The 26908-nt window shown below is 45.1% G+C and overlaps 2 protein-coding genes across 5 annotated transcripts in view; both read left to right on the top strand.

The window, feature by feature from the left end:
- Positions 1–12406, top strand: part of ME2 (malic enzyme 2) — a 35741-nt gene extending 23335 nt beyond the window's left edge. For both annotated transcript variants that reach the window (XM_075076773.1, XM_075076774.1), the window contains exons 7-16: positions 191–294; positions 641–750; positions 860–957; positions 1997–2110; positions 2203–2317; positions 4113–4255; positions 7657–7759; positions 8374–8444; positions 9434–9532; positions 9910–12406. In XM_075076773.1, coding sequence (XP_074932874.1) covers positions 191–294; positions 641–750; positions 860–957; positions 1997–2110; positions 2203–2317; positions 4113–4255; positions 7657–7759; positions 8374–8444; positions 9434–9532; positions 9910–10059 — 1107 coding nt within the window. In that variant the 3' untranslated portion in view covers positions 10060–12406. The remainder of the gene's footprint in view (positions 1–190; positions 295–640; positions 751–859; positions 958–1996; positions 2111–2202; positions 2318–4112; positions 4256–7656; positions 7760–8373; positions 8445–9433; positions 9533–9909) is intronic.
- Positions 12407–15737: 3331 nt separating this feature from the next.
- ELAC1 (elaC ribonuclease Z 1) lies at positions 15738–20941 on the top strand. 3 transcript variants are annotated; one of them, XM_075076770.1, is made up of 5 exons: positions 15738–16117; positions 16259–16500; positions 17180–17358; positions 18778–19245; positions 19741–20941. In XM_075076770.1, exons 3-5 carry the CDS (start codon positions 17202–17204, stop codon positions 20211–20213), a joined length of 1098 nt encoding a protein of 365 aa, XP_074932871.1. In that variant the 5' UTR covers positions 15738–16117; positions 16259–16500; positions 17180–17201; the 3' UTR covers positions 20214–20941. The 3 variants fall into 3 exon arrangements, with proteins under 3 accessions (XP_074932871.1, XP_074932872.1, XP_074932873.1); XM_075076771.1 differs by having other exon boundaries at positions 15800–16117; positions 16259–16474; XM_075076772.1 differs by lacking the exon at positions 16259–16500 and having other exon boundaries at positions 16029–16117.
- The last annotated feature ends 5967 nt before the right edge of the window (positions 20942–26908 follow it).

Below are 26908 nucleotides of genomic sequence, written 5' to 3'. Positions count from 1 at the left end.
TTTTAAAAGCAGCCATCACCAACCTCAAGTGCCAGCTGAAATTACTGAACATTCATACAGGCTGGAGGCACTTACAGTGGCTACATAAATGCTGTATCTCTGGTGTGAGATGTGTTACTGTGAACTCTGGAAAGTGTATACTGAGGAAGTGATTCATCCTGCTGCCGTCTTTTAATTTCTTCTTTTTCAGACACTCTTAAAAGATCCATTTTATATGGGCCTGTACCAAAAAAGGGATCGCTCACAAGTCTATGATGACCTAATTGATGAATTTATGGAGGCCATTACAGACAGGTAACGACGTGGAATATTCTGCACAGAAGTACGGCCAAAATTGCTGGCAAAAAAAAACCAAACCCCATAACACACTGTCCTTCAAACAGCCATTGAAGAATAAGGACAGGACTAAAAGTCAAGAGATGTGGCTGTATTTCTGGCTCTGTAGTGATTTTCTCTGTGACCTGGAACACGCTCCTTGTAGTTATGTTAAATATGCACAGGATGGAGATGGAACTGTTTTAAGCAGTGAAAGGCCTGAGGACATCCTCTTTCCAAAGATAATTGATTACGTGCAGGGTTTGTTTTAAAAGGATTGTTTCTTAATGTGTCTAGTGACAGGAATATTTGCTATGTTCTGTAGGTATGGCCAGAACACACTTATCCAATTTGAAGACTTCGGAAACCACAATGCTTTTCGGTTTTTAAGAAAATACAGAGAGAAATATTGTACCTTTAACGATGATATTCAAGGTACACCCTTTGTTTATGTCCCTTAATGTATATGCAGCAACTTTGCCTAAAACCATAATCTGCCATGTAGGTCTGTTCAGCTCACCTTAGATTTGTACTGTCTTTACAGGGACAGCTTCGGTGGCCTTGGCAGGACTGCTGGCAGCACAGAAAGCCACCGGTACACCACTTGCAGAGCAGAAAGTGCTGTTCCTTGGAGCAGGAGAGGTGAGTCCTTTAAAGGGCTCTACAGCAACAAGAGATTTAACTGTCTATTTTCTGGTTCTGTGGGACTTATGGAGATTCCCATTCTCGCAATTCCAGTGCAGAACTTTTTCTATAAGGCCAACTGAAATAATTAACAGGAGGGACTACCTGCTTAAAGATGACTGTTTGAAAGGTGTTTAACATTTGCAAGGACTCAGGTTTTTCACATTCTTACATGGACTTGAAAAAAGCATCAGGGATTTGCATGTAATTGAAGGGGGATTTACCATAAAATTATGATTTTGTAAGAAAGGGAGTTAGGGCATCTTGTTAATTTTTATAGCATTGGAGGAAAGTACATGGTGGTTTTCTTAGCAAGGTAAGTCTGCTGTTTGCAGCAGACCAGTTAGTTACTGGGGCAGCAGTGTCAGGACCAGCACCATGCTTCCCGGTATATCAGCAAAATTGCTTCTATGGCGCTGACAAAATAACTTAATTAGCTGAAAATTTCTCCAGCTGGGAAAGGTCCAGATTGCAATAATTGGCCGATGTTGTGTTGTTGCCTGAGCAATGAACCCTGCTCTGCTCTTCCCTCTACCTTCTTTCTTCTGCCAGACTTAGCAGCGCGTACAGCAAGCCAAGAGCGGGGATGTAGAGGGAAGCACTGCCAGCATCCGCTTTCTGCCCTCTGCCTGCAAGGCCCTTATGACAGGGAGTGGGAGCAGAGGGATATTCAGAAAGCAGCTGGGCACAAAACGCTACGCCGTGGTTTCTTGACAGGAAGGCTGCAGCATTAACTCGTTCTTATTGTCTGGTTGGGCTGCTTTATTCTGGCGGCTAAACTGGTACAGGCCTGGGGGCACGGTACCTAGGGGAGCTGCCTCCCTTTTGCCTGAAGACATGATGCTGTTGATCCCAGGAGTCTGTCCCCATCTGTGCAAACAATGCTTGTTTCAGAGCTGACTCAGTGAATTATTTTTGTGGTGGTGTAGAACAGGGTGATGTTTGTGAAGAGGGACCTCTTTTGTGACTTGTTAATCAAAGTCGTCTTATCTACAAGGCCGCCCTGGGAATTGCAAACCTCATTGTTATGGCTATGATGGAAAGCGGTGTTTCTGCTGAGGAAGCCTACAGGAGGATATGGATGTTTGACAAATATGGTTTGCTGGTTCAGGTAGGTGTGCGCCATGCCTTGAAATACCACAATAAAGATGGTCAGTGCTTTCCATGTCCTTCTCACAAAAAGAATCAACTTTTTATCTATAGGGCCGAGAACAAAAGGTAGATTCCAATCAAGAACCATTTATGCATCAGGCTCCAGAGCAGATACCAAAGACATTTGTAGAGGCAGTGAATGTACTTCGGCCTTCAGCTATCATTGGTAAGGTTATTCCTGTTTCTGTGTTTCCATCATTTGGTTATTTGCTGTATTTAATTTGCTAACGTGGCTCCAAGGAGGTTGGTGACAGTGGTCTGTATTTCTGCTGGTGTAAATAAGATGAAAATGTGAGGTCACTTTTCTGCTTGAAAATACACTGAGCTGCAGGTTAGCACTCAGTGTATCCTGAGTGACCTGGGAGCAGAGACCAACCCCCCCCCCCTCACTCCAGCCCCTCTCAGGCAGCTGCAGAGAGCGAGAAGGGCTCCCCTCAGCCCCCTCTTCTCCAGGCTAAACCCCCCCAGCCCCCTCAGCCGCCCCCCAGCACACTTGTGCTCCAGACCCTGCCCCAGCCCCGCTGCCCTTCTCTGGACACGCTCCAGCCCCTCCAGGGCCTTCTTGTCCCGAGGGGCCCAAACCTGAGCCCAGCATTCGAGGTGGGGCCTCCCCAGGGCCGAGCACAGGGGCCCCATCCCTGCCCGGCTCCTGCTGGCCACACCAGGGCTGACACAAGCCCGGGGGCTGGTGGCCTCCTTGGCCACCCGGGCACTGCTGGCTCATGCCCAGCCGGCTGTCAGCCAGCACCCCCAGGGCCTTCTCCGCCGGGCACTTCCCAGCCCCTCTGCCCCAGGCCTGCAGCATTGCCTGGGGTTGGTGTGACCCAAGGGCAGGACCCGGCACTTGGCCTTGTTAAACCTCACACAGCTGGCCTCGGAGCATCGATCCAGCCTGTCCAGGTCTCCCTGCAGAGCCTTCCTGCCCTTGAGCAGATCATACTCTTGCCCAAATCGGTGTCATCTGCAAACTTACTGAGGGTGCACTTGATCACCTCATCCAGACCATTGATAAAGATGTTAAAGATCTTGTGTCCCTGTTAACTGCTTCCTCTAGCAGCTGCTGTTGGACCTTTCTTAGAAAACTCTGAGCGTATTCTCAAGGGCTGCATGGCCACAGTGAACTGAAACCAGAATGAAGGGCACTAAGGGTCAGGAAGACAAAAATACCACCTTTTTCCCAGACACGTTCCCTACACCAACAGCAGGGGAGACAGCAGTCACAAACAGATTTTCTGCTTTACAGTAGTTCCCTAACTTTGAGTAACACATTTCTTTCTGACCTTCCTTCCCCTAGTCAGCTTCTCTGGCCAGAATCTGCCAGCAGCATGGCTTGAAGGAGCTATTTCATACTGCAGATCACCACCACCTGTTAGGTCACTGACATATGTAGCTATTGATTTATAACTGTGGCTGTCTGCAGAGGTCAGATGGGATTACAGGTATTTCCTGGTCCAGCTTTGCAATTTTCTTCTCACGTGATTTATTTGGAAAAGAAAAGGGTTTTGGCTGAGCAGCTACCCTGAGATTTGTAGCTTGTGTGCAAATGTACGACATTTTTATGTGATTGTACCTGTGTGTTTGGGTGTGGTCAGAAATACCAGTATCAAAGGGCTGACCGCACAGTTAACATCCAGCTAGGATGAATCATCTGTGAAGAACTTGGAGTTTTCACTTGCTTATTCAGGGCAGCGATAAGTCTCCTTTACACAGATCAATACAAAAAATCATGTAAAATAGGCTTTTGGAACACATTAATTAGATATTCCTGTGAAAATGAGAATTTTGAGCAGCCACTAACCTAGCAGTGCCTGGTTTCCATCTCCTGCTTCTAGAAAAGCCTGCCATGCTTTGCTCTGAGTGGGAGACTTCAGGGGTGACGTGAACTTAATCTACAGTTGGTGTCATCTACCCTGAGGCAGTCAAGTATTGATCCTATTTTCATGTGTTTCCATTTGCTTCAGGAGTTGCAGGGGCTGGGCGGCTCTTCTCTGAGGACGTGATCAAAGCAATGGCCTCTATCAATGAGCGACCCATAATATTTGCACTAAGTAACCCTACAGTGAAAGCTGAATGCACAGCAGAGGAAGCATATACGTTAACAGAGGTATGTAATGCTTAGAAATGTTGACTTGTTGGCACTTAGTGACAGAACTAACAGTACGGAGTGTCAGAATGCAAGAACTCAGATTATTTTAGCATTACTTGGATTTACTGATATAATAATACAGATCTGTCTTCTGGCAAAAGGAAATGGAGGTGATTTGAAGAAAAAGTCTTCATTTTTAAAGACAGACATTTTGCAAAGCCTAAAATAACCTAAATCTTATTACTCTTTAAAAGAATGACCTCTAGGTACTGTTTCATAGCTTTGATCAATTAACTGTTTCCCACCATGCTTTTTAATTATTTTAAAGAAACATCTTATGTTAACGTTGTAAAAGATACTAGGTGGAACCTTTAAAAGGTAACGTCTGCCACGTGGTGAGTGAAGTCCTTAAAGCAGGTAATGTCCCTGCAGCAGTCCCGGCATTCTGCTTTGCGCTCAGGCGCTTCCTAGTGTCTGCAGGTCAGAACTCGTATCAGTAGCATGGGAAGAACTTCGCTTCCAGTGCAGGAGTCTGTGGTGGCCCTCTGTCCTCACGTTCCCCTCTAGCAACGTTTGTGTCTCCTATGCTGGCCTTGAAAGGAGGGAACCAGGAATGAACTCGCCTCATTCTGCACCGTTACCTCAAAGCCATCACACTTGTGGGGTGCTTGGGGACGGTTGGAGGTTGGGGTGTTGCAGTGGATTTTTTAATAACTCTGTCACCAGTGCATCCAGACCTTGGTTTTGCCTTAATGAAGCAAGTCTTTTATCCTTCTGCACAACTTCTATATAAAACTAATTACCTTTGAAGAGAGCCTGAGGGGAAGGAGGTGGGGCAAGGGAGCATCAGGTAGACAGAGCCCTAGCTTTAACGCTTTGAACTGGATGGTAATGCCTTTTCTTGACGTTGTAGATTCCCGCTCGCTGGGATCTCTCCCCTGTCCGGAGGGCCTGCCTGCAGACTTCATGAAAAGACCTTTATTTTTTTCCCTTTTCTTTGTTTTTCTTTTTTTTTGTTTTAATACAGTCCTGAATCAAGTGACTTGTGTGAAAATGAGTGGGTGGCGATCTTTCCTTGTTTCTTGATGCAGAACTGTGAACTCCTTACTTCCACTGTTAGTGTGGCTCAGTTTCCCGCATTATAGACTCAGCGGTGTTAGCTTCACACGGGGAAGGGTAGAACTCCGTCGTCTCCAGTTGGCACACAGATTCTCTTCCATGTTACTGGCCCCATCAGCTCAGAGGGAGCTCTTGCTGCAGAGATTTGCAGGTCCAGAGTGAGCCCTAGGCAGGAATAACAGCCTCTGGGCAAAATCTAGACCTTAGCTTTTAATAGTAAGTGAGAATCCTTTTAAATGAAGATGGTTTAATATCTCTCAGATGTCTTGCATTAGCCAGAACAGTGAGCTGGGCAGTGTTTCAGTATACAGAATTAAATTCCAATATCTTCCATAGAAAGTAAACGGGAATTAGTTATACAGCCAAGCCTTTAGCTGGCATAGATAAATGTAAAAACTACTGGCATCTCTGATGGCTGAAGGAGGCCAGCAGCACTATCAGAGGGAGAACCAGCCTAATTTTTGCTTGCACTTTTTATAGGGTATCAACAGGGCCATAGATGTTTTAAGGGAAGAGGCTCACTTGTTCCCCGCAGCTGCGTGTTGAGTCCCAGGGAGCTGGGCCTCGGGGTAGCTGTCGCTGTCAGACGCAGAACCAAGGCAGTGCTGGTTAGATTCAGGTGTGGTAATGTGCCTTCACTGAAGCAGCTGTGTGAGCATAGCGCTATTTGCAAACGTTGTGCCAAATGGAGAGAGGATCTTTGGTTTTTTCCTGTTTTGGATCCATATATCCTTTTATTTATGTTTTTCTATAAGGTATTATTTATAGACATGTTATTTGGACAACTAAATATTACTGGTCAGTAAATGAACGTGTGTAATTGTGTTCCAGTCCTTATTAATAAATTTTTATAATGTTTCTGGCTCTTTAGACTTTTCTTCATCTCTAATGTTTGTTTTCACAATCCTCTTTAGTTGTCTGAAATATACTCAGTTTACCCATAGTTTGCCCTTCAAATGTGTCATATTTTTCCTTTCGAGATACAGTAATTACATAGAAAATCCTCTCCGACTTTACTTACTTTGTCATTTAACTAACAAAGTTTGTCAGGCAATTAAGGATCAGAGTTATCAGCCCCACGTGTCTCCTGGCCTTGGGAATAGCCTAATGCTGGCTGGTGTGAAATCTAAACTAGGAAATCAGTAAGGAAACGAAGTATATCATCACTAACCTCTTATTCCTTATTCTTTTTCCACTAGATGGCACCTGTAAAAGCCTGACGATGCTGTAGTGCCCTCTGCCACTGTGTATTGTGTGGGCTTTTGGTGTCTTTTAATTTTCATTGTCTTTTGGTCCTGTCCTCAAATGCATCCATATCTTTTGCTCCCTACAAAAAAAGGCTGCTGTCATGGGTATGCCCTAACATTCAAACGTAGTTCCCGAGTCTTCAGCTGCTTTGGTAATTTGTTCTCAAATGCAGTGGTCCTGGGAAGCCTTAAATATTTTAAAGCAATGTTATTAAACCTGTTACTCAAAAGAAAGTCAAGATCTTTTGCTTACAAGGGTTTTACTGCTTGAGGAAAGGGTCATTTATCTGGAGGGTGTATTTCACAACCCAAACTCTGTATTTGCTTTAATATTTTGTGCTGATTCAAATCCTTTTCAAAGGAAGGATAAGCAAACTGCATTATTCACTGCTCTCAGAGCTCTCAGCAATAAAAGTGTGATAAAGCAGTCCCTTCCTTCACCCTCGCACCCATCAGTAAACAAGACACCTTTTATTACTGTACTTCTGTCTCCTTTTGGAAGTTGCCGTTATTCAGCTGTCTCTGGATAGTCCCTGCAGTGGTGGGTTCTGGCTTGTGGCTGTGGTTCCTGATACATGGTTATGGTTAACGCACAAGTATTTTATTTTGTGTGTGAGTAGTTCCTCTAAGTCACTGCTGTCTTAAAGAACAATGAATGCTAAAACAAATAGATTGCTTCCGTTCCTTAGGAAGCTGCACATTTCAGTGCGTATGCTTGCCTCTTGCTTTCCAGATGTTTGCTGCAGAAACATGCAGATGCTTACTGATCCTTGTACCTCTCCCAGGCTCTACTGGAAAGGGTGGGTTCGGTTGTTGTCATTCTGGGACTGTAGAAATTGAGTCAGCAAGGGATCCACGTACGTGCTTGAATCTGGATGCATTCAGTAGGGCCGTTTGCCTTTTTGCATTTGTCTGGTGCTCGAGTACCTTCCTCACTCAGTCCTAGAGCTGACTGGGAGCTACAGGTGTCCCTGTATTTCATAATAGCTGTATTGCTCCATGCTGTTGGCTCTTTAGAAGCTGCCTGACTGTGATTATTCCTCTATTTAACAGGGCCGTTGCTTGTTTGCCAGTGGCAGTCCCTTTGACCTGGTGACTCTGAAAGATGGAAGAACCTTCAAACCAGGCCAAGGAAACAATGCTTATATTTTTCCAGGTAATAAATACATTTATCTTCTTTTTGATCTTTAAGACTAGGCTATTAGCACCTCTTCTTGGGTTCCCTTGCTACACTAGGCACAGTTAGTGAAGCAACATGAAGAGGTGTTACCAGCATCTAAAGCAGAGAACTCAATCAGAAGAATAAATGAAAGAATAAATCAGTTAAGGATGGATGTTAGGCATGTGCAGCTACGTATGCAACATGTACACCGTGAGCTCAGCCAACTGGATATTTCTAAGAAAATGAAAAAGTGTTATTAAAGGCTTTGAAAGCTGCTGCATTATGGGCTCTCCTGCTTATTTTGGGGGGGAGGAGAAGATAAGTGTCAATATGTTCCTCTTGAAGTACATGGGTGAGGGTACAAAAAAAGCACAAGGGATATTTCTCTGCCTTCCCCTTCCTCTCCCTGAGCTGCTAAGCTCCAAGCCCTTGTCAAAAGCCACCTATTATGGTAAACGACTAGCACACACAGTAATAGTTTTGCGAATGTGTGTAGAAAGCTATGGGAAGACTTTTAAAAATAACATTCTAGATGACTTGCAGCTTCTGGGCAGCAGGCTGCATATTTTAAAATGATGTGGCCCTAATTGGCAATAATTTTATTGTAGGCGTGGCTCTCGCTGTGATCCTCAGCAGTGTTCGACATATTAGTGATAAGGTTTTCCTAGAGGCTGCTAAGGTAAGTGTGGAAGCAGAGTAGGCTGTCCTTCTGACCTGATGGTGGATGATGTGATGGGCAATTTCTCAAATCTTGCAGAAACTCCGTGGTTTCCTGTTTGATTTCTGTTGGTTTTGTCCCTCCCCAATGGAAAGAAAATGGATTTTGATCAAACAAAATTGTGAAAAGTATCAGCTTCCACTGCAGTTCTAATTTTTTCATCCAGAAACCAAATACCCAAATAGGAAATCTGGACCATGTGTAAATTGTCTCCTGGCCCAGTAGGTCTGGCAGCAGGCCTGCCTCCTCCTCCCGCCCCGCGCCGGGTTCCACAGCTGGCGGTGTGGTCAGGGGTGCCCATCCTCTCCTGCCTTTCCGCTCTGGAGCAGGAGCACCTGCCACATCGGAGTAGCCAGTGAATTGACTGGCCAAACACATGGGCAGTCCTGCAGGCATGTTGCACTCTTACAACTTCCATAGTTACGAGTAGTTTGGCCTCCAAAAAAATAGGATCTTATTTTGCTAAACTCTTCCAAGCAGAATTTGCTGATGTGGGCACGGATCGCAGAGTTAGTCTTTGAAATTTTGAGACGTTGACTGCCTTATGCTGGAGCTTTGGGAGCACTCTGGTAGCAAGAACACTGCAATTTGTTTCTCTCAGGTGTTTTAGCATGTCAATAGTGGCCAATGACAGGCCAAGGGGCAACGGGCTCAAGCTGGAACACGGGAAGTTCCCCCTGAACATGAGGAGAAACCCCTTTGCTGTGCGGGTGCCAGAGCAGGGGCACAGGCTGCCCAGAGAGGCTGTGGGGTCCCTTCCCTGGAGACATTCACCCCCCGCCTGGACGCGGCCCTGTGCCCCTGCTCTGGGTGTGCCTGCTCCAGCAGGGGGTGGGACGGGATGAGCTCCAGAGGGCCCTTCCAACCCCCACCAGTCTGGGATTCTGGGATTCTGTTATTGATCCCATTTGGGACGCCGTAAATAGAACTTCTTTGTTTTTCTAACTCAGGCATTGGCAGAACAGTTGACTGATGAAGAACTTGCACAAGGAAGACTTTATCCACCACTGTCCAACATCAGGGAAGTTTCTATTTATATTGCTGTCAAGGTGAGTGTGAAGCATAAAAGTGGACTTTTAGAAGTGTTTTACGTGTATGTTAACCTGCTGAATTGCACAGTGTGACCCTTGAACATTAGTTGCTTGGGCACAAAATACCCAGTTCTTTGTGCTGTTAAGAAGAGACAATTATAGAAAATTTGAGTTTGTTGGACGCTTCGGTTTGGCAGTGATGATGGGCCAAACTTGGGCTCCTTTGAGTTCTGAAATTAAGTTTTCAGAACCCTGATAAGGTATTCAGAAATTTTAAGACGACTTTGGTGTTTGTCCTCATCCAGTTTGTGAGTCCTAAACGTATAGCAGCAGAAGTGTGGATGTTACACGTATGTTGTCAAAGGCACAAACTGCATGGTGATTTAACTTTTCAGGTTATGGAATTTTTGTACGCAAACAACATGGCTTTCCATTACCCTGAACCCGCAGACAAGAACCGTTACATTCGATCAAAGGTTTGGACCTACGAATACGAATCGTTCATGCCAGATGTGTATGACTGGCCTGAATCTAAGGTTCACTGATGCATCAGAAGATCACACTCCTCAGGCAGTATCTTCTACTCTGCAGGGATTCCTTTTCAGACCAATTTAAATCATGATCTTCGAGTCCTGTAATTTATTTTTGCTCATTTTGTTCTTTTTTTTCCCCTTCTACCCTGTTTCTCACTTGACGTAGACTTCTCCCCACTCTCCCAAGTACCTGATAAACTGTATGGATGATGGTATCCATCACAGGAATGAGAGAGCTCTCCAAAATTAATTTAAATAATGACATTGCATTTCTAGCTTAGAGCCGGCACCACACTAAAGAATTCCAGTAATGAGGTTTTAGCTACGTGCGTTTGATGATGAACTAGAGCTCTCTCATCACTGTTGATTTCTAGAATGATTTATTTCTGCTTTTAATAATCAGTCTTCTAATTGTTCTAGTGTTGTCACACTGCGTTATCTGTGACATCACCAGAGAGCATTTTTAAGAAAAAAAAAAAAAGGACAGCTTAAGACAAATTTAACAGTCTAATGGGCTTTTCTGATTTGTCTGACGTTTAAAGATGCCCACGTCCAGACTTCCTTGTGGCATCGGCTGCTCTGTTTCTTTGAACGTGCTTTGAGGAGCAGCATGGTGTGCACGTGTGGCATCTGCAGCAGTGTTTGTATTTCATGTTCTCATCGTTGCGTGAAATCTGTTATCAGGAAAAATGTGAACTAGTTGAAGTTATCCTTGGAAAGCCTGAAAATACTAGTAATCACTTAATAGCTTTTAAAAACAGAGCTATGCTGTGGCATAATAAATTCTGTCACATAAAGGAAGGATCTGAAGGAATTTATAGAAATCGTTTAGTGATTTTTACAAGATGTACCACAGGATTTTTTGTTCCATCTGTTAATTTTTTCAAGGTTCTGTTTCTTCTAAGCTAAATTGTTTTCTCCCTTGCATACCCTTGTTCTCACAAAAAGACTCGTGTGTGATGGTTTCATGACATCGCTGGCTCAAAACCTCCTAAGCGGACTCACTTGCCACTTCAAAAAAAACCCCACAGGCAGCTGATGAATCTGAAACAGAAGGTGTTACAGGCAGCTATTGACGTGCCCATTTACAGAAGTTTGCATGTTTCTTGTGGTCTCAGTCCAGTTTATTCAGTTCGGTTTGAATACAGGACTCGAAAGATCTCATTTCTTCAGCATAGAAGCTCGAAGTTGATTGCTTCATCTTCCTCTCTCCATTTACAGGTTTAATTTGTCAGGTTTTTTATGTAAAAACAAAAATTGCAAGGAGAATTTTTTCTTGCAGTGAATAGTACTGCACATTTGATACAGATACCACAACGTGCATTCCTTTTTGTTTTGATCGTATCGGGTTTGAGCGCCCTCCGTTACTTCGCATGAGCAGGGCAAGGCCACAGAGTGATACTTACAGTCTGTGACTTCTCTAAATCTGGGCTCTGGAACAAGAACAATGGCATGTCAGGAACAGAAATAAAAATAATGTGCTGTTCCGTAGCTTGCTGCATCAAGGCAAAAAAAAAAAAAAAGGACAAAAATAAATGGGTAGATGTAAAAGGGCTATACTGCCAAACTTGAAGCCGGAATCCAAAGAGACAAAGTAAAGCTTGCTTAGGATTTCCCCGTGGCAAGCACCGCTCTTATATCCTCATTTATACAGGAAAATGCCGTCTCCGCAGAATAGGTCCAAAACAGAACGGGGAAAATAGTCTCTGTACCCCTGTGGACACGGTCTCTGTCGCTTTCTGCCTAGTATCTGATTTTAAAATTACAGTCATGTATTAAATAAAAAGAGCAGCACGCTTTGGGAAGGCTTTAGCGGAGTGAGGGAAGAAGACTGATTATATAAACACAGAAAACAGTGACGTGGGGAAAAGGCTGCTTATTCAAACTGTGGTAAAGTGCTGTCTGGTGGGGGCTCGGGATGCTGCGTTGCCGAGTTGGGCGACGTACGTGGTTTGCAACTTGTATATGTAAGTATATGTATAAAAAAAAAGACCAACACACGCATATGATGTTTTTACAAAGAATGCTTTTTTCATCTATTTTTGCTATGCCTGGTTTTTATTGTATTTAAATTTGTGATCTTAGTGAAAAATTATTTATTTAGTGTACAAATTCTTTTTACCTTCTGAAAATTCAACTCTAGCCTGTTGCAGTGTGTCAGTGGAGTTCTGCATCATCGGATTCAAGTATGTTGGGAACGCACACTTCCTCACTTCTGCCGACACACTAATTAGGCAGATGAGTAACAAAAATACCCCATGCACTGATCTTGTGTCCTGGCTGAGAATGATCACAGAGGCAGGGCAATCGGTCCGGAAATATAACTCTGTCTTACAAAATAAAGATCTGCATCCATCTATTCAGTCTGATTATTTTTTTTCAGGCAAGAAGTACAGTCATGGTTTGTAATCGGTGGGCATTGATAGTACTCAGGAAAACAGCATTACCTGCACGCAGCAGGAGTCTTGGTTTGGGCAAGAGTGGTTTTGGTTCCCAAAGGCAGTTGTCACGCAGGAAACTCACAGCAGCTGCCATTCAGCCAAGGGAAGATACCCGCTCCATGAAGCACGGTCCTTCTACTTCCTGGCAGGGGCTCCCTGCTGTCTTTAGGCAGATGCCAAGAGGATTGTTCAGAACTGGCTGGCAGTGGGATTTTCCCCGAGTTCCTGCATAATTTTTCCTGGAAATTGCACTGTACAGGTGAGGAAGAACCAGTCTTTAGCTGACTCGAAGGCTCCGGTTACAGTACAGCCCTGCCCTGATCGGGCTGTGCGTGTGTTGGAGCTCGAGAGTAAAGAAGGCCTGACTGTGTCTCTCTAACCTGTCCCATTTAGAGCAGCTAAGTGGTACCAGTTAGGCTTCATCTGTGCATAGGTACCTGTGGACATTGCTTAATCAGGTTCTGTGGATCATCTGTAGCTTGCAGTGTAGACTTGGTGGAATTTTCCCTTTAATGTATAGCCATTGTTTTCCATTAGCGACAGGTAACATGTCAGCTCACAAAGTTTTAAGTGCATCTCACTCTCCTTTTCATTTTTTTCAGATTTTTTTTTTTATAAAACATATACATTCATCTTCAGTTTTGTGTATTCTTCAGGTCTAATTAATCTTTGAATTAATTATGACTGCTAATCTTGCCGCTTACTAAGGAACCACAGTATCCTTTTTCATATTCCACATAACCTGCCTTTTTCTATTTGCTGGCTTATTCAGAAGCATTTACCGATGTTTATCTATACAGAAAATTCTCTTGCGCAGCATGCAAAGGGCAAAGGTTGTCACCAGGATGTGTTTTGTAATGCTGCATAGTGTAAGTTAAGCTTATACTGCTAAGTTAAGCTTATTCTTTAAAAAAATCCATCACCTGAAGGATGCCTAGTTTTCTAGTTGTTCACACAGCCCTCATGACTTTTGCCCTCCGAATGTTATAGGAGTCTGTCTGTCATGTTTCTTCTGTGAGGATACTATTCCGGATGTACGGACACCTGGGAGAGGATCAGAAACTCCCACTGAGGTCAGTAGCTCAGCCTTTTCCAGGACTGGTCCAAGACTTGCTTCCTTAAAATCAACAGAAGCAGGACTGAGCCTCTTGGCAGCGATGTATAGAAATGTCTTGGGGAGGAGGAGAAGGGTAGCTAAGGGAGCGCAGCCTTTTCTTACCAAATACGCGTGTTCTTGTTCAAAGATGTTACAAAGGTTTGTATGTTCCTGAAGCGTATGCCCCCGTGCCAGCAATTGTTATGTAGAGGAAGACTATTAAAATGTTGTGTCTGATAGATTCTAAAACCCAAATGTGACGCCTCGCCTAAGTTCTTGGTTATATTTGTGAACAGTGATGTTTCATGATGTGGTGTTTGTTACCCAAGCCTAAAACGAAGTGACACTTAAGTGCAGCTCGGTGTTTAACAGGTTTCCTCTGGTAGGAGGTGTCTTTGTACTGTGAGTTTTGTTTGTTTGTTTGTTTCAGGAAGGGGGTATAGTAACCTTTTGTCACACTTCTCTGATAGTATCTGTAAAGATAAATTATACGGTTTTTAGTTTCTCATTAGTGGGCCTATTTAGTGACTATTCCTGTAGGAGAGCAGAGCTCACTATTGTACAGCTACAACTGTGTATTTTAGTTCAGCTGACTCTGGGCCTAAGTAAATCCAAGTTGTTGTCTTTCATTTGCTCCTGGTCTTCTTGACGTGAGAGGTGCAGATTGAAACACCTCTGTCAGTTGGGTAAAGATACCTATGAAACTCTCAGATCAGACTGTAAGAACAGTAGTTTGGACTCCCGTTCTGTCTCGGCTGTAAGTGCTGCTCCTGAGTTTAAGAAAACCACTGTTGTTTTTGGACTCTTTTAAAGATGATGCATACTGTTATCCTGTTTCGTAACAGCCATGGACTGGTGTTATGCTGAATACTGGAGCAAGGAGAAAATCTAGAGCAAAGCTCTAATTGCACCCACTTGACAGCTGAATTTGAGCAATATAGTTCAGTTGCTGCCAGTGAAGGGACATCTAATTCTGTACGGATCTACCTTGACCTACCTACCTACTCCTGAAATACACACTACTGTGGTATCGGAAAGCCTGCAGATATTCTGGGTGAACCGTGAGGAAAATTCAGCACGCTTTAGACCTCTGCTTCTTGCCATCGCCTCCCGAATCACAGCACTCGGTGAGGATGCAGCTTGCTCGTGCCTTCTCCGGAGGAACATGTGCTAACAGCTAGATTGTACATGGGGAATTTGGTACCTGGTGGCACAGTGGACCATGGCTGCAGCTCATGTAAAAAGCTCTCTCATATCAGACGTTTTGCTCCTGGAGCAGGAACCCTGTGGCGTGCGTGTATGTTCTCTGCGTGTGAAGTGGGTGCTGGGTTGAACTGAACTCTCTAAGGAGCTTTGACTATGACTTATCCATCCTTTAAGTAGTTTACTGAAAATGGAAATAAAACCACTTTTAGGACTGCATAAACATAGCAAGATGGCCAGTTTGTCGAGAAATAAAATGTCAAAATAATTTACATTCATTTCTGTCTTAAGCATATCTACCTTACACAAATAAACATAAGTCTACTGGAGTGCTTGTGAGAAGAATAGTTTTAGCCTAATCTCTCCGGGGTTGAATTTCCCTGGGAGGGTCATTGCTCAGCTGAAACTAAAACTGTATTTAAATGTGAACTGATTGGGTTTTTATTTTTTCTCCTTTATAATGTTGTAACTCTATTGAAATATGTGTTCTGGTCTTCTATTTTCTTAGTAAAATGCATTCCCTTGCCTAAATTACATTTGATTTTCTTTATTCTGGGAAAAACACCACTTGACCTATACAGAATCGCAGTTGCCTAAATCATCGGGGTTGTTGTTTCTTCCTTTTGTCCCTTGCAAACGATCAGCAAACAAACCAGCCATTTAGGCAGCAGGGAAAGAAATTACCATTTTATCCCTGGTTTCTAGAACGCCTGGCTCTGGGGCAGCGCTTTACGAAGGACCTCTTTAAAAGGGATTTAAGGATCTACATCCGTATTTTAACAGATACAAAAAAGCACTACGCTGCCCAGCGGCTTGTAGCATCCCCTGGAAGCGCCGGGCTCCCACCCGGGGCCAGGCCCGCCGGTGGCCGCCCGCCCTGCCCTGCCCTGCCCTGCCCTTCCCCTCCCGCCCCGGAGCGCCGCCTGGGAGTGCGCCGAGCTCCGCCCGCCGCCGCCCGGGGGAGGGAGACCGGCCGGGCGGGCGGGAGAGGCCGGGGAGCCGCGCCGGGCCTGCGCGTTAGGCCTTTCCTGATTAAACCCCGCCAGACCCGGGCCCGCGTCTCCCCGCCCGCCGCCGGCCGTTCCCCACAGGCGCTGGCGGGCAGCCGGGCAGCCCTGAGGTGCTTCGGGAGGGGCTGGAGCTCGGTAGGCCGCGGTGTTACCGCCGGCCCCGCGTCTTAGCCCGCCGACACAAATTCACAGCGTAAAGCCCGTGGCCGGTTCAGCCGAGAAGCTGTTAATCTGCTTGTACGCTGAGGAAAAGGCAGTGAAATGTCTTATTTCTGCCTTTTGGGGGCGTGATGGACACTCATCCTGCTTCCCGAGGTCAGGTAATTAATTACACGGTGCACCTTGGTGTGCTTGGGAGGACCCTGCTGGTATAGGGAAGAGGGCTGCATTCCTTTGGAAGGTTGTGGCAGCTCCTCTGAAAGCAACTAAACCTGAGAAACGCTAATTCTTTTGCTTGAAAGGTATCTGAAGCTGTTGAGGCACCTGAAGTTTGAAATGAGGTGGAAATACATCCGAAAACGAGGTAGGAACTAAGGCTGGGAAGACTTAAGCCTGGAGAAAGCGCATCTCGTAAGGCAAGACAGCGACGGAGTCGAGCATGTGGAAGTTCTGCCCCTAACGCAGCTTTCGGAAGGTTGTTCTGCTCCTACAGACCGGCCAAGCTCCTCACCTGGACGGTATAGCAGATACATAAACAGCTGGGGTATGGCTGCTGATTGTATTGATCCTTCTGCTGCAAGAGGTGTCCTGTGATCTGTCACACGGCCTTCAGGCTATATAAGGGTTTGGTAGCGTTTAATATGTTACTTAACACTGATGAGAGGTGAAACGCCGATCGTTTTCAAGGATGCTGTTGCAAAGGCAAGGAAAATCAGGTCTCTCCTGCCTCTTGCGGTCTCTGAAGTTGCTTTGAGGGGAGCGAATCTTTCCCCGCTGCGTTGCTGGGTTGCCTGTTCCGGATGTCCAGTAACAGCATCTAAATATCAGCAGCGGCCGTTTGGTGTTAGTCATCCTGAAAAAGGCTTTTAGAGGAAAGTGCATGCAGGAGAATTCATAGAGTGAAGAAGAAAGAACAGTAGGTTTAAAGATCAGAGCATTTCCAACTGGCTTGGGCTATATCTCTAGGTAGAAAACAAAGGTTGCGTCTTACGTTTGGGCGGCGTGTTTGCAACCTTTCGCTGATGTAAAAAGGAAATCTGCTGCTTGTAAATATTGCATTGTCTGGAAGTCATATCCTAACACAGAGAGATTTTATTTTTTTAAGGGAAAGCAGATTTGTTCCTCACACTAAAGTACGGAGGATGCCTTCATTTGAAGCAAAAATGTTTGTTTCTTTCCCAGTGTAAATACATGTGTTCATTAGCCCAAAACCTCTCTTTCAGGTGGCACACTGACAAATGCAAGATGTCGATGGATATAACTTTCCTCGGCACAGGCTCAGCGTATCCCTCTCCCACGAGAGGAGCATCGGCGTTAGTGCTTCGCAGGGAAGGAGAGTGCTGGCTCTTCGACTGCGGAGAAGGAACTCAGACACAATTCATGAAGAGCCATCTCAAAGCAGGTTTGTGCTGTTGCAAGGGATTGTGATGAGAGAAGGGGGAAAGTTTCATGAGATCTAAACAAAATACTTTGTCCTCGTGCTTATGGCATTTGAATGCACAGTAAACATGCATGAGCATCTGAAGGTGCTGCGTATGGGTGGCAGTTGCTGAACCTGCTGTGCAGTAATCCTTGTTTACCCTTCGGTAAAGAATTGTGTTTGAGAGCCAAACTCTCCTGAATTAAATTCTTCGGGTTTGCAATTTCAAACGTGGACCATAGAGCAGCTTTAACCTGGCACAGTTTGTATTTGTCTGAAGGCAGCTCGAGATAATACCTGCTGTGAGTCTTCCTGTCAGTAAATATTGTGCTTTTGTTTTCAAGTAAAGGTGTTAGTATTCGTGGTAACTGTTAAGTTTTTGGCAAATAAAGTGGAAACCAGAGTTGCCTTCAGTGGCTGTGCTTTTGCAGGCTACAGCGGCAACAGCAGGCTTCTGACTCTCAAGTTATAAAGATGGAGTTATCAATTACAAAAAAAAAAAGCAACCACCTGCTCCCCCAGAATCTGAAGCTATCGGGGAATTTAATGACAAAGTGAATAGATTACTTTTTACTAAATTTACTGATTTTTACTAAATTGTTCTTAGATTAAAACAAAGAGATTCTGTTCTTTTATTGCTCAGTCCTAACAGATGCTGGAGAAAATGCCTTACCGCGAGGAAGTGGGAACTCAGAGAGCAGAGGAGACTGAGGCAGCCTGATTGAAGTACACACGTCTGTAGGGAGAGAAAATTCTGGGCTTTTTTAATCTAGAAAGGGCAGGGCCCAGTGCCTGGGAGCTGGAGTGAGACAAACTCAGACGCAAAACAAACCCCAAAGCTTTTAAGTGCAATTTTTCATCTGTTTGAAACAAACCAGTCAGGAACCGCGGGGTTCTTGCCTTTTAAAAAACTTTGAAATCAAAACTGGATGCCTTTCTTTTTTATTCTATATTATGTTCATTTCGTGTGCTAGATTCAAAACTTGGAACAACACAAATTCCACTTTGTGTTTCTCATTAGTTTACAGCTTCCATGTAATGTAGGAAAGCAGAACCATTTTCCAGCACTTCTTTGTGTTTTAATATGGCAGATGTCACCAGTCAATTCTCTTCCGTGCTTGTAGCACGTCGTGCTTAGAAGCAACTAGAACTTTTGTCTCAGCAGTCTTTTCTTGACAAATGAAGCCAAAATAAACCCTGTGTGGAAATTTGCTACTGTGGGGAAAAAAAATACTTTGTGGTTGGGGATCTCTTTCATAAACGCTGGTTTTATTTTAATTTCCCTCCTTCCTTATTTCCTACTTCTTGCTGAAAAGTGGTTCTTTCTGAGTTGTTACGGTGTTCATTTATTTTCCTGTCTTTTCTGGTTTGTCTTTCTTCTCCTATTCTTCTAACCAATAGGCAGAATTACCAAGATTTTCATAACTCATCTTCACGGTGACCACTTTTTTGGACTTCCTGGCCTGCTGTGTACACTCAGCCTCCAAAGTAGCCCTGACCCGAGCAAACCCCCTGTTGATATTTATGGGCCGTTAGGACTGCGAAGCTTCATATGGAGGAGCATGGAGCTCTCCCACTCACAACTTCTGTTTCCCTACACCGTTCATGAACTCGTACCTACACGGGACCAGTGCCCTGCGGAAGAATTTAAAGAGTTTTCTTACTTGGACAGAGATGAGGTACCTCCGCAGGGAGCACAAGGGAGAATACTCCACCTGGATCCAGTAGAAAACTCTTACTTGCTGGTTGAGGATGAGCAGCTAGTTCTGAGAGCATTTTGCCTATTTCACCGCATTCCTTCCTTTGGCTTTGTGGTGGAAGAGAAGCCCCGCACCGGTAAACTCAATGTACAGAAACTGAAAGACCTTGGTAACTACTTTGACTTATATTTTTCCTCTTTTTAATTTTTTAAATGCTTAAATGCATGTGTTCAAACCAAGTAGCGACTCAGATTTTCAGTATATATAACATATAAAAATAAAACTAGCGATAGGATGAGAGGAAACAGCCTCAAGCTGCGTCAGGGGAGGTTTAGGTTGGAGATGAGGGGAAACGCCTTCCCTGCCAGAGCGGTCAGGCCCTGGCACAGGCTGCCCAGAGAGGTGGGGGAGTCACCGTCCCTGGGGGGGTTCAAAGGACGTGCAGCCGTGGCCCTTGGGGCCATGGTTTAGGAGGCCTGGGGGTGTTGGGTTGGGGGTTGGACTTGATGATCTTAGAGGTGTTTTCCTGCCTTAATGATTCTATGGTTCTATGATAGTGTATTTCTCCTTAAGTGATTTTTTTTTTTCAGTGATTTGATTTTGTCAGGCTTAAAGCCTGACACTCATCATAATACTTATGGACTCTTTTGCCTTCATTTACCAGGAGTTCAACCAGGCCCTTTATATGGGAAACTGAAGAACGGAACAGCAATCGTTCTAGAAAACGGTGTAATGATTTCTCCTTCAGACGTCTTAGAAGACCCCATTCCTGGAAGGAAAATTTGCATTTTGGGGGATTGTTCAGGAGTGGTTGCAGATGCAGCCGTGAAGCTTTGCCATGAAGCGGATGTACTGATACATGAAGCCACGCTGGACGATACCCAAGAGGAAAAGGCCAGGGAGCATGGTCATAGCACTCCAAAAATGGCATCAAATTTTGCAAAATCGTGTAAAGTTAAGAAGCTGATTTTGACTCACTTCAGTCAGCGGTATAAACCAGCTGCTCAGAGCGGTGAGGGAGATACGGACATCACCGAACTGAAGAGACAGGCAGAGTTGGTGTTAGGTGGTCAAGAAGTAACGCTAGCTGAGGATTTTATGACAATAGAAATTCCAATGAAAAAGTTAAAACAGTAGGCTTAGCAATCTCTGCGTGAAGATGTAAAGTAGGATGGTGTTGGATAGCGCTTAAAAATAACGGTGAGGTTTCTGGTATCTGAATTGGTTCTCTTCTGTGGCACACAGAGAACTGTTGGAAACTGGAGAGAGCACCAGGTACAGTTAGCGCTGCTTTTGTAAAGCGAGAGAAAAGGATATACAGACATCTGGAACTTGGAATAAATTCATAAGTGATGGTTTCGGACACCTAGCCTCCCCAGAAACAGAATGTGTGGGCTGGTGCAAACTGTCCCAGCCCAGGGGTTTTCCTTGGACCACAGATTCCAAGAGCAGAGCACTGGATCATTTGACTTATTAATACAGCCCTCAGGAAGGTTTGTGTTCTGCACCAGAACTGAAGATACCGTGCCTGTTAGAAGCTTTGGAATAAAATCTGTTTCAAACTTGTATGCAGTATTTTGTAACTGTTATCCGATTTCCGTGTGAGAGGGCTATTACGCTGAAACTAATCAAGTATTTATAACTCTGCCAGGTGGCTGTAATTGGGGGTGTTGCTGTGTTCAAGTTGAGGAGCTCTTGTAATTCTCCCTTTGTGTATGAAGTTTTCTCATAAATAAATACAGTTCAGGCTTCCTGTCAAAAGCTAATCGCTCTTAACAGCTTGATTCATGTAAAGCTCTGAAGCGTGAGCCTTAAATTTGCATACCTGTTCCCTACTTCAGTAAAGTTTTGGAAGTATGCTCTGGAAGTCTTCAGGCAGATGACAAGTAGTCTTTGCTAAAGTGTTCCTCTGAGTGCATTTTCAAAGACTATTTATCCTGATAAAAACCTGTCTCTCTTTGTAGAAATGCCCCTACGGGAGGAATTTCACCTGTTGCTGCAATGACTCTATTCTTTCAGTTAGAGGACATACAGCCCAACTTTATCTCCTTTTCTTCCCACCTCAAAACAAACTAGAAGTTGGAGTTTCCCAAATTTCAGCTCAATTTTCTGGTCAAAAGTAAAACAGTGGTTTTGAAAAGCCAACCCTAAATATGTTTCCCCTAGCATGGATTCCCGAAAGCTGAAACACTTCATAGCTTCCTAATGAACACTGAGAACTCTGGCAGGTTTAAGCACAGCTGCTCGAGTTTGTGCTTATGCTGCTGTTGAGTCGATGGTAATACAGATGGAAAATGAATCGGTTTGAAGATACATAAATGCTTTAAATGTAGAATAACAAAGCTCCGAAAGACACTCCCCCTCTTCCCAGATCTCTCCCTTGTAAGTGGTGCACTGCTCAAAGGTGGTTTGCGTGACGTGGTAATCCTTGCCTGGATCAAGCTGGTGAGGTGAGGATGTTAAATCCTGACAATGGTTCTTCACGTTTTCTTCACTGAGAGTGTGCTTGGCTGTAATTAAGCAACAATCTTCAAAGCCAAAGAAAAGGAGTGTGATTTCCTAGTGTTTGACTACGTGGCTTGAATTGAATTGGATGCCTTATCCCCACCCTTCAAGCAGGCACCATCTTACCTGCGGGTGCGGTAACTCCAAACTGAATTACACCAACATTATTATTTCATGCTTCAAATGTAGAGGGAGTCGTTGATTTCTTTAAAAATATATATTGGGAAGAGCTACAAACTAGAAGAACATGACTTCTGGAGAAGAAACTCACCGATCTCTATGACTTCTCTCTTAAAAACAGTGTAAAGCAGGCAGAGTCTACAGATCGTGCAGTGGCATGTTCTTTCCCATAAATTGTTCTTCTTTTGTAAGACAAATGTTAATGGCAGGTGCAGAGATCTTGATGCCGTGCTCTGCTTTATGTAGTCAAAAGCTGAGCAGACTCTGGCTGTTCTATGTTTTGTCCAGTGAAAGAATAACTTTCAGGGTTATTTCAGGGTCCGGAGGAGGGCCACAGAAATGCTGCGAGGGCTGGAGCCCCTCTGCTGTGAGGAGAGGCTGGGAGAGCTGGGGTTGTTCAGCCTGGGGAAGGGAAGCTGCGGGAGACCTTATGGTGGCCTCCCAGTGCTTAAAGGGGGACTATAGGAAGGATGGGGGTGACCTCTTCAGCAAGGCCTGTTGTGACAGGGTGAGGGGTGATGGTTTTAAACTAAAGGAGATTTAGACTGGATAGAAGGGAGACATTTTTTGTGATGAGGGTGGTGAAACCCTGGCCCAGGTTGCCCCGAGAGGTGGTTGATGCCCCATCCCTGGACACACTCAAGGTCAGGCTGGACAGGGCTCTGAGCAACCTGATATAGTTGACGATGTCCCTGCTCACTGCAGGGGGTTGGACTGGATGACCTTGAAATGTCCCTTCCAACCCAAACCATTCTGTGATTCTATGAACCTGTGAACTTTCTTCATGGTCACAACCTGCTCTGCTACATCTGCTTCCACCCAGAAACAACCAAAAATTCCTATTTCTAAGCCATTTGCATTTGTGACATGAATTTTAGGGAGCAGCTTCAAGGCTTTGTGGAAATTCAACAGATGCTGCCAGCAAATGAGAGGAATCAAAGGATGGAAATAATAACAAGGGACAACCCAAAATCCGATGCAACTTGAAATGTGTGCGCCCACCAGTGTAGCTCGTCTCCCCACAGTGCTGGATCGGGCTGCGCCAGAACTGAGTTATCCATCCCAGCGGTAAATACATTTTTGCATATGTGTGGTTAGTTAATTGCTGTGAATTCAGGAATATCTTCAGTTCCCATTCAAATGATGGAGGGTGTGGGTAGATGTGTGAGATGAATCGATGGTGCAGGCTCCCAGCACGGAGGGAGCCTCGGTCCTCTGTGGTCCTGGTGCCCCCAAGGTCCAGCTCAGTATGCCAGTCCAGTGCTTGCCTGGCTAAACAACCACTGGTCCTCGCTAGCCTGCAAGGAAACAGCCTCTGGGCTAATTTTGGGTTTTATTACCGAGTCGATTAGCAAGCTGTCTTGCTGCACAGTTTGGACAAGGGCTGAACAAAGGAGGGTGCAGAAGTGCTTGGATAGAAATGGGGAGCTGCTTGCCCTCCCCCACACTTTTTAGCAGTAGTGAGCTGATACATTGGGTCAGTCCTACCACATAGCTACATCCTAAGTACGTTTTAGGATCTAAATCCTAAATAAGAATGGGTCAATTTCGATAAAGAACAGCAAGGGGAAGAGTGTATCCAAAACAAAGGAGCAGGCCAGGTCACAGAATCCCAGACTGGCGGGGGCTGGAAGGTCCCTCTGGAGCTCACCCCGTCCCACCCCCTGCTGGAGCAGGCACCCCCAGAGCAGGGGCACAGGGCCGCGTCCAGGCGGGGGGTGAATGTCTCCAGGGAAGGGACCCCACAGCCTCTCTGGGCAGCCTGTGCCCCTGCTCTGGCACCCGCACAGCAAAGGGGTTTCTCCTCATGTTCAGGTGGAACTTCCCGTGTTCCAGCTTGTGCCCGTGGCCCCTTGGCCTGGCGTTGGGCACCACTGAAATGAGCCCGGCCCCATCGCCCTGACACCCGCCCTTCAGATATTTATAGGTACTGATGAGATCCCCGCTCAGGCTTCTCTTCTCCAGGCTGAACAAGCCCAGGTCTCTCAGCCTTTCCTCACCAGGGAGATGCTCCAGCCCCTGATCCCCTTGGCAGCTCTGCGCTGGCCTTGCTCCAGCAGTTCCCTGCCCTTCTTGGACTGGGGGGCCCAGACCTGGCCGCAGCCCTGCAGCTGTGGCCTCACTGGGGCAGAGCAGAGGGGCAGGAGAACCTCCCTCGCCCTGCTGGCCACGCTCCTTTCCATGCCCCCCAGGGCACCGCTGGCCCCCTTGGCCCCAAGGGCCCGGTGCTGGCTCAGGGTCACCTCGCTGCCCCCCAGCACCCCCAGGGCCTCTCAGCAGAGCCGCTCTCCAGCAGGTCCCCCCCAGGCTGTGCTGGTGCGGGGGGTTGTTCCTCCCCAGGGGCAGGAAGGTCCTTTCAAGTATTAGGTTTGGGGACTTTGTGGCATAGCATTGATGTGTTAGTGCATTTTTAATGGCAATTTATTCTGTGTGAAAAATCGAGTTGGGAAATGTCAGTTTCATCTAAGCTGAGAAGAAAAGCTGCAAGTTGCCTGGTCTATATTGAAGGCCGGATTAACTGTATGGCTGTCATTTTTAAAAACCGTTTCTTTTTGGTATGTTGGTGAAAGAGGGTACATTTACTGATGGAGTTATGTGAAATTCCTGTATTTTCAATTTAATATATTTTAGTATTTGTAATGAAGTTATAGTTGTCTCTTTCTTACCAGACCCATGTATCTTCACTTACCATAGTCCGCTCTTCTCTCTAAGTCTGGATACTAAATTACTTCATAAATCTGACTGCCGGTGAGACTTGAATTAAATTAATGGGAACATGTGCGCCAGTAAGGACAGAAAAATTTGGACCATAAATTGTCTATTTTCTCAATGAGTTTATCTTTCCATTAGCCATTTGTTAATTACCAGAGAACAAAATTCCTTTGCATTAAAATAGATTTGCCTGAGAGTATTTTGTTGACAGCAGGTAAAGGACACCAGTCTAGTCCCATAGGGACCGGGGAGGGTGTTTTAACAAGTTCTGGATATGTAAATGAAGATGTTTTTTCTTTTTTAGCTTTGAATAACTTATTTTAATTATTATTCTGCTTTTCTGGAAGAGTTCCTCTAAGTTTGGTTCCTTTTTTAGCTGGTACTAGCAGAGGGACTTGATAAACTGCAAAAGAAGCTTTTTATGTTATGGGAAAAAGGAGGAGGAGGGAGGAAATAAGACGTGAAGAGTTTTGTAACAGCAGAGATGTTCCTGCATTTTACATGTAGCTGGTAACCGAATGGATGAGCGCTGATCGGAGCGAGTGAGGGTAAATCTTCCTTCTGCCAAGATCTGCATGAGCTTGCAAAAAAGGTTGAGAAATAAGCACAGAACAGCACAAAAACAGTTAGCTGCTCCAAGAGTGGTGCAGTCTGTGTCGAGGATGGAGAGCTCGAGGTCTGGTCCGGGCTCTAAATCCAGCTGGGAAAGGGATCCTTGGTGCTAGAGGTGGTTCAGCCTTCGGTATCAACTGCTCCCTACAGCCCACGGTGGGTCTCTTTATCTGTCAATGCAGAAGAAACATGATCTTCATTTGGGAGCATTTCTTTTTTTAAACAGAGTTTTAAAATAATTTGCTCCTACTGAATTATGTTCATTTATAAGGAAGAGGATATTAATTATTTACCTCAGATGGCTTCATTCTAGAAATCTAGTTTCTGGCGAGGGGGTAGGACTGATCCAGGTCTCACTGAAATCGGTGGTTTGGCACATAGTCACTAGAACAACTTAATGCATTTTTTATTAATACTAAAAACATATTGATTGGGATCTGGAAGTAGAACAAGTTGCAGAAATTTGATCAAAGTCACATTTTGAGGAGGGTGGGTGGGGACGGATGCTAAACCACGACATGGTAAATTGATCCTCCTAGTACCAGCATTTGATATTTGAAAAATGTTTGACTTCAAAGGAGTTTAGGTGGTCAGGAAAAAGTGCCATTTGGTTGGGCACAGTATCCCTGCAGCCTTCGAAAATCACCCCAATGGTCTGTGAAGGTCCTTCCCAGGACTAATTGTGGCTGGAGCTGTTTGCGTTTGGATAAATATGAGGCAGCGGCTCAGCACCTTCCCTGGTGAAGCACCTACCTGGTGATCACCCCAGTCCTTTTACAGCCCCAGGTTAGTCCCTTCGTTGTGCGCTGGTGTCGGCTGTGGTAGGATTCGATGTGTGTCCCCAACACAGAATCATAGAATCACAGACTCAGTAAGGTTGGAAAAGACCTCTAGGATCATCAAGGCCAACCCCCAACCCAACACCCCCAGGCCTCCTAAACCATGGCCCCAAGGGCCATGTCTGCATGTCCTTTGAACCCCCCCAGGGACAGTGATCCCCCCACCTCTCTGGGCAGCCTGTGCCAACAGCCACCACACATGGAGGCTCATGGATGCCGTGGCGAGCTTGGGATATGGGAGCCCCATGGTGGCACCGGCTCAACGGCCTGTGCACCCCCAAATTCCACATTTCACCATCAAGTTGAGCAGGACATCACAATAATTGCTTTATGAACCTTAAAACAGACACATGTATAATGACAGAGCGTTACCGTGACGTGTACTGTGCTTTTAAGATACCTAATTTAGATCCTTTCAGATTTGATACAGCTTTAGAAGTGGATTAATCACCTACCCCATAACCCAGCTGCAGCGTCATCGTTGGGGATTTTCTCATTCATATTGCAGCTTGTTCACACCTGCTTGTGAAATGTAGTGAAAGATCGCACCGGATTTCCCAACAGCCTTTCATCTCCACTCTTAAAAACATAATTTTGTGTATAAAGACAGATTGCTGTTGAAAAGATGCTTAAAACATAGCATTAGATTGGCAGTTCGTAGTGCCTCAATGGGATGGGGTACATGGTATGACTTGAAAGCAAAGCAGGGCTATTGCCGATGGAAGGAAATTTAACATATTATATTTAGACTTATTATTTGTTGTTATAAAACCAATGGGAAATTGGAAAATTATACCGCTAGGTGCTCGGCATCAACATTTTGCAGCTTTCATCCATATATTGGAGCACATCATCTCCCTGGATGAGGGGCTGCAGCTGGTTCTGCAAGCACAAGGGAAAAGAGCCCGTGCTTACCAATTATTTAATAATTCATTGTTTTTTTAAGTGATAATACCTCGGAGAGGGAGGGGAAGTGCTGGTGTG

This window comes from Phalacrocorax aristotelis, chromosome W, assembly GCF_949628215.1.
Source record: "Phalacrocorax aristotelis chromosome W, bGulAri2.1, whole genome shotgun sequence".
Taxonomy (NCBI): Eukaryota; Metazoa; Chordata; class Aves; order Suliformes; family Phalacrocoracidae; genus Phalacrocorax; species Phalacrocorax aristotelis.
The sequence above is the reverse complement of the archived record's forward strand: the minus strand, read 5'-3'. Positions and strand labels throughout refer to the sequence as shown.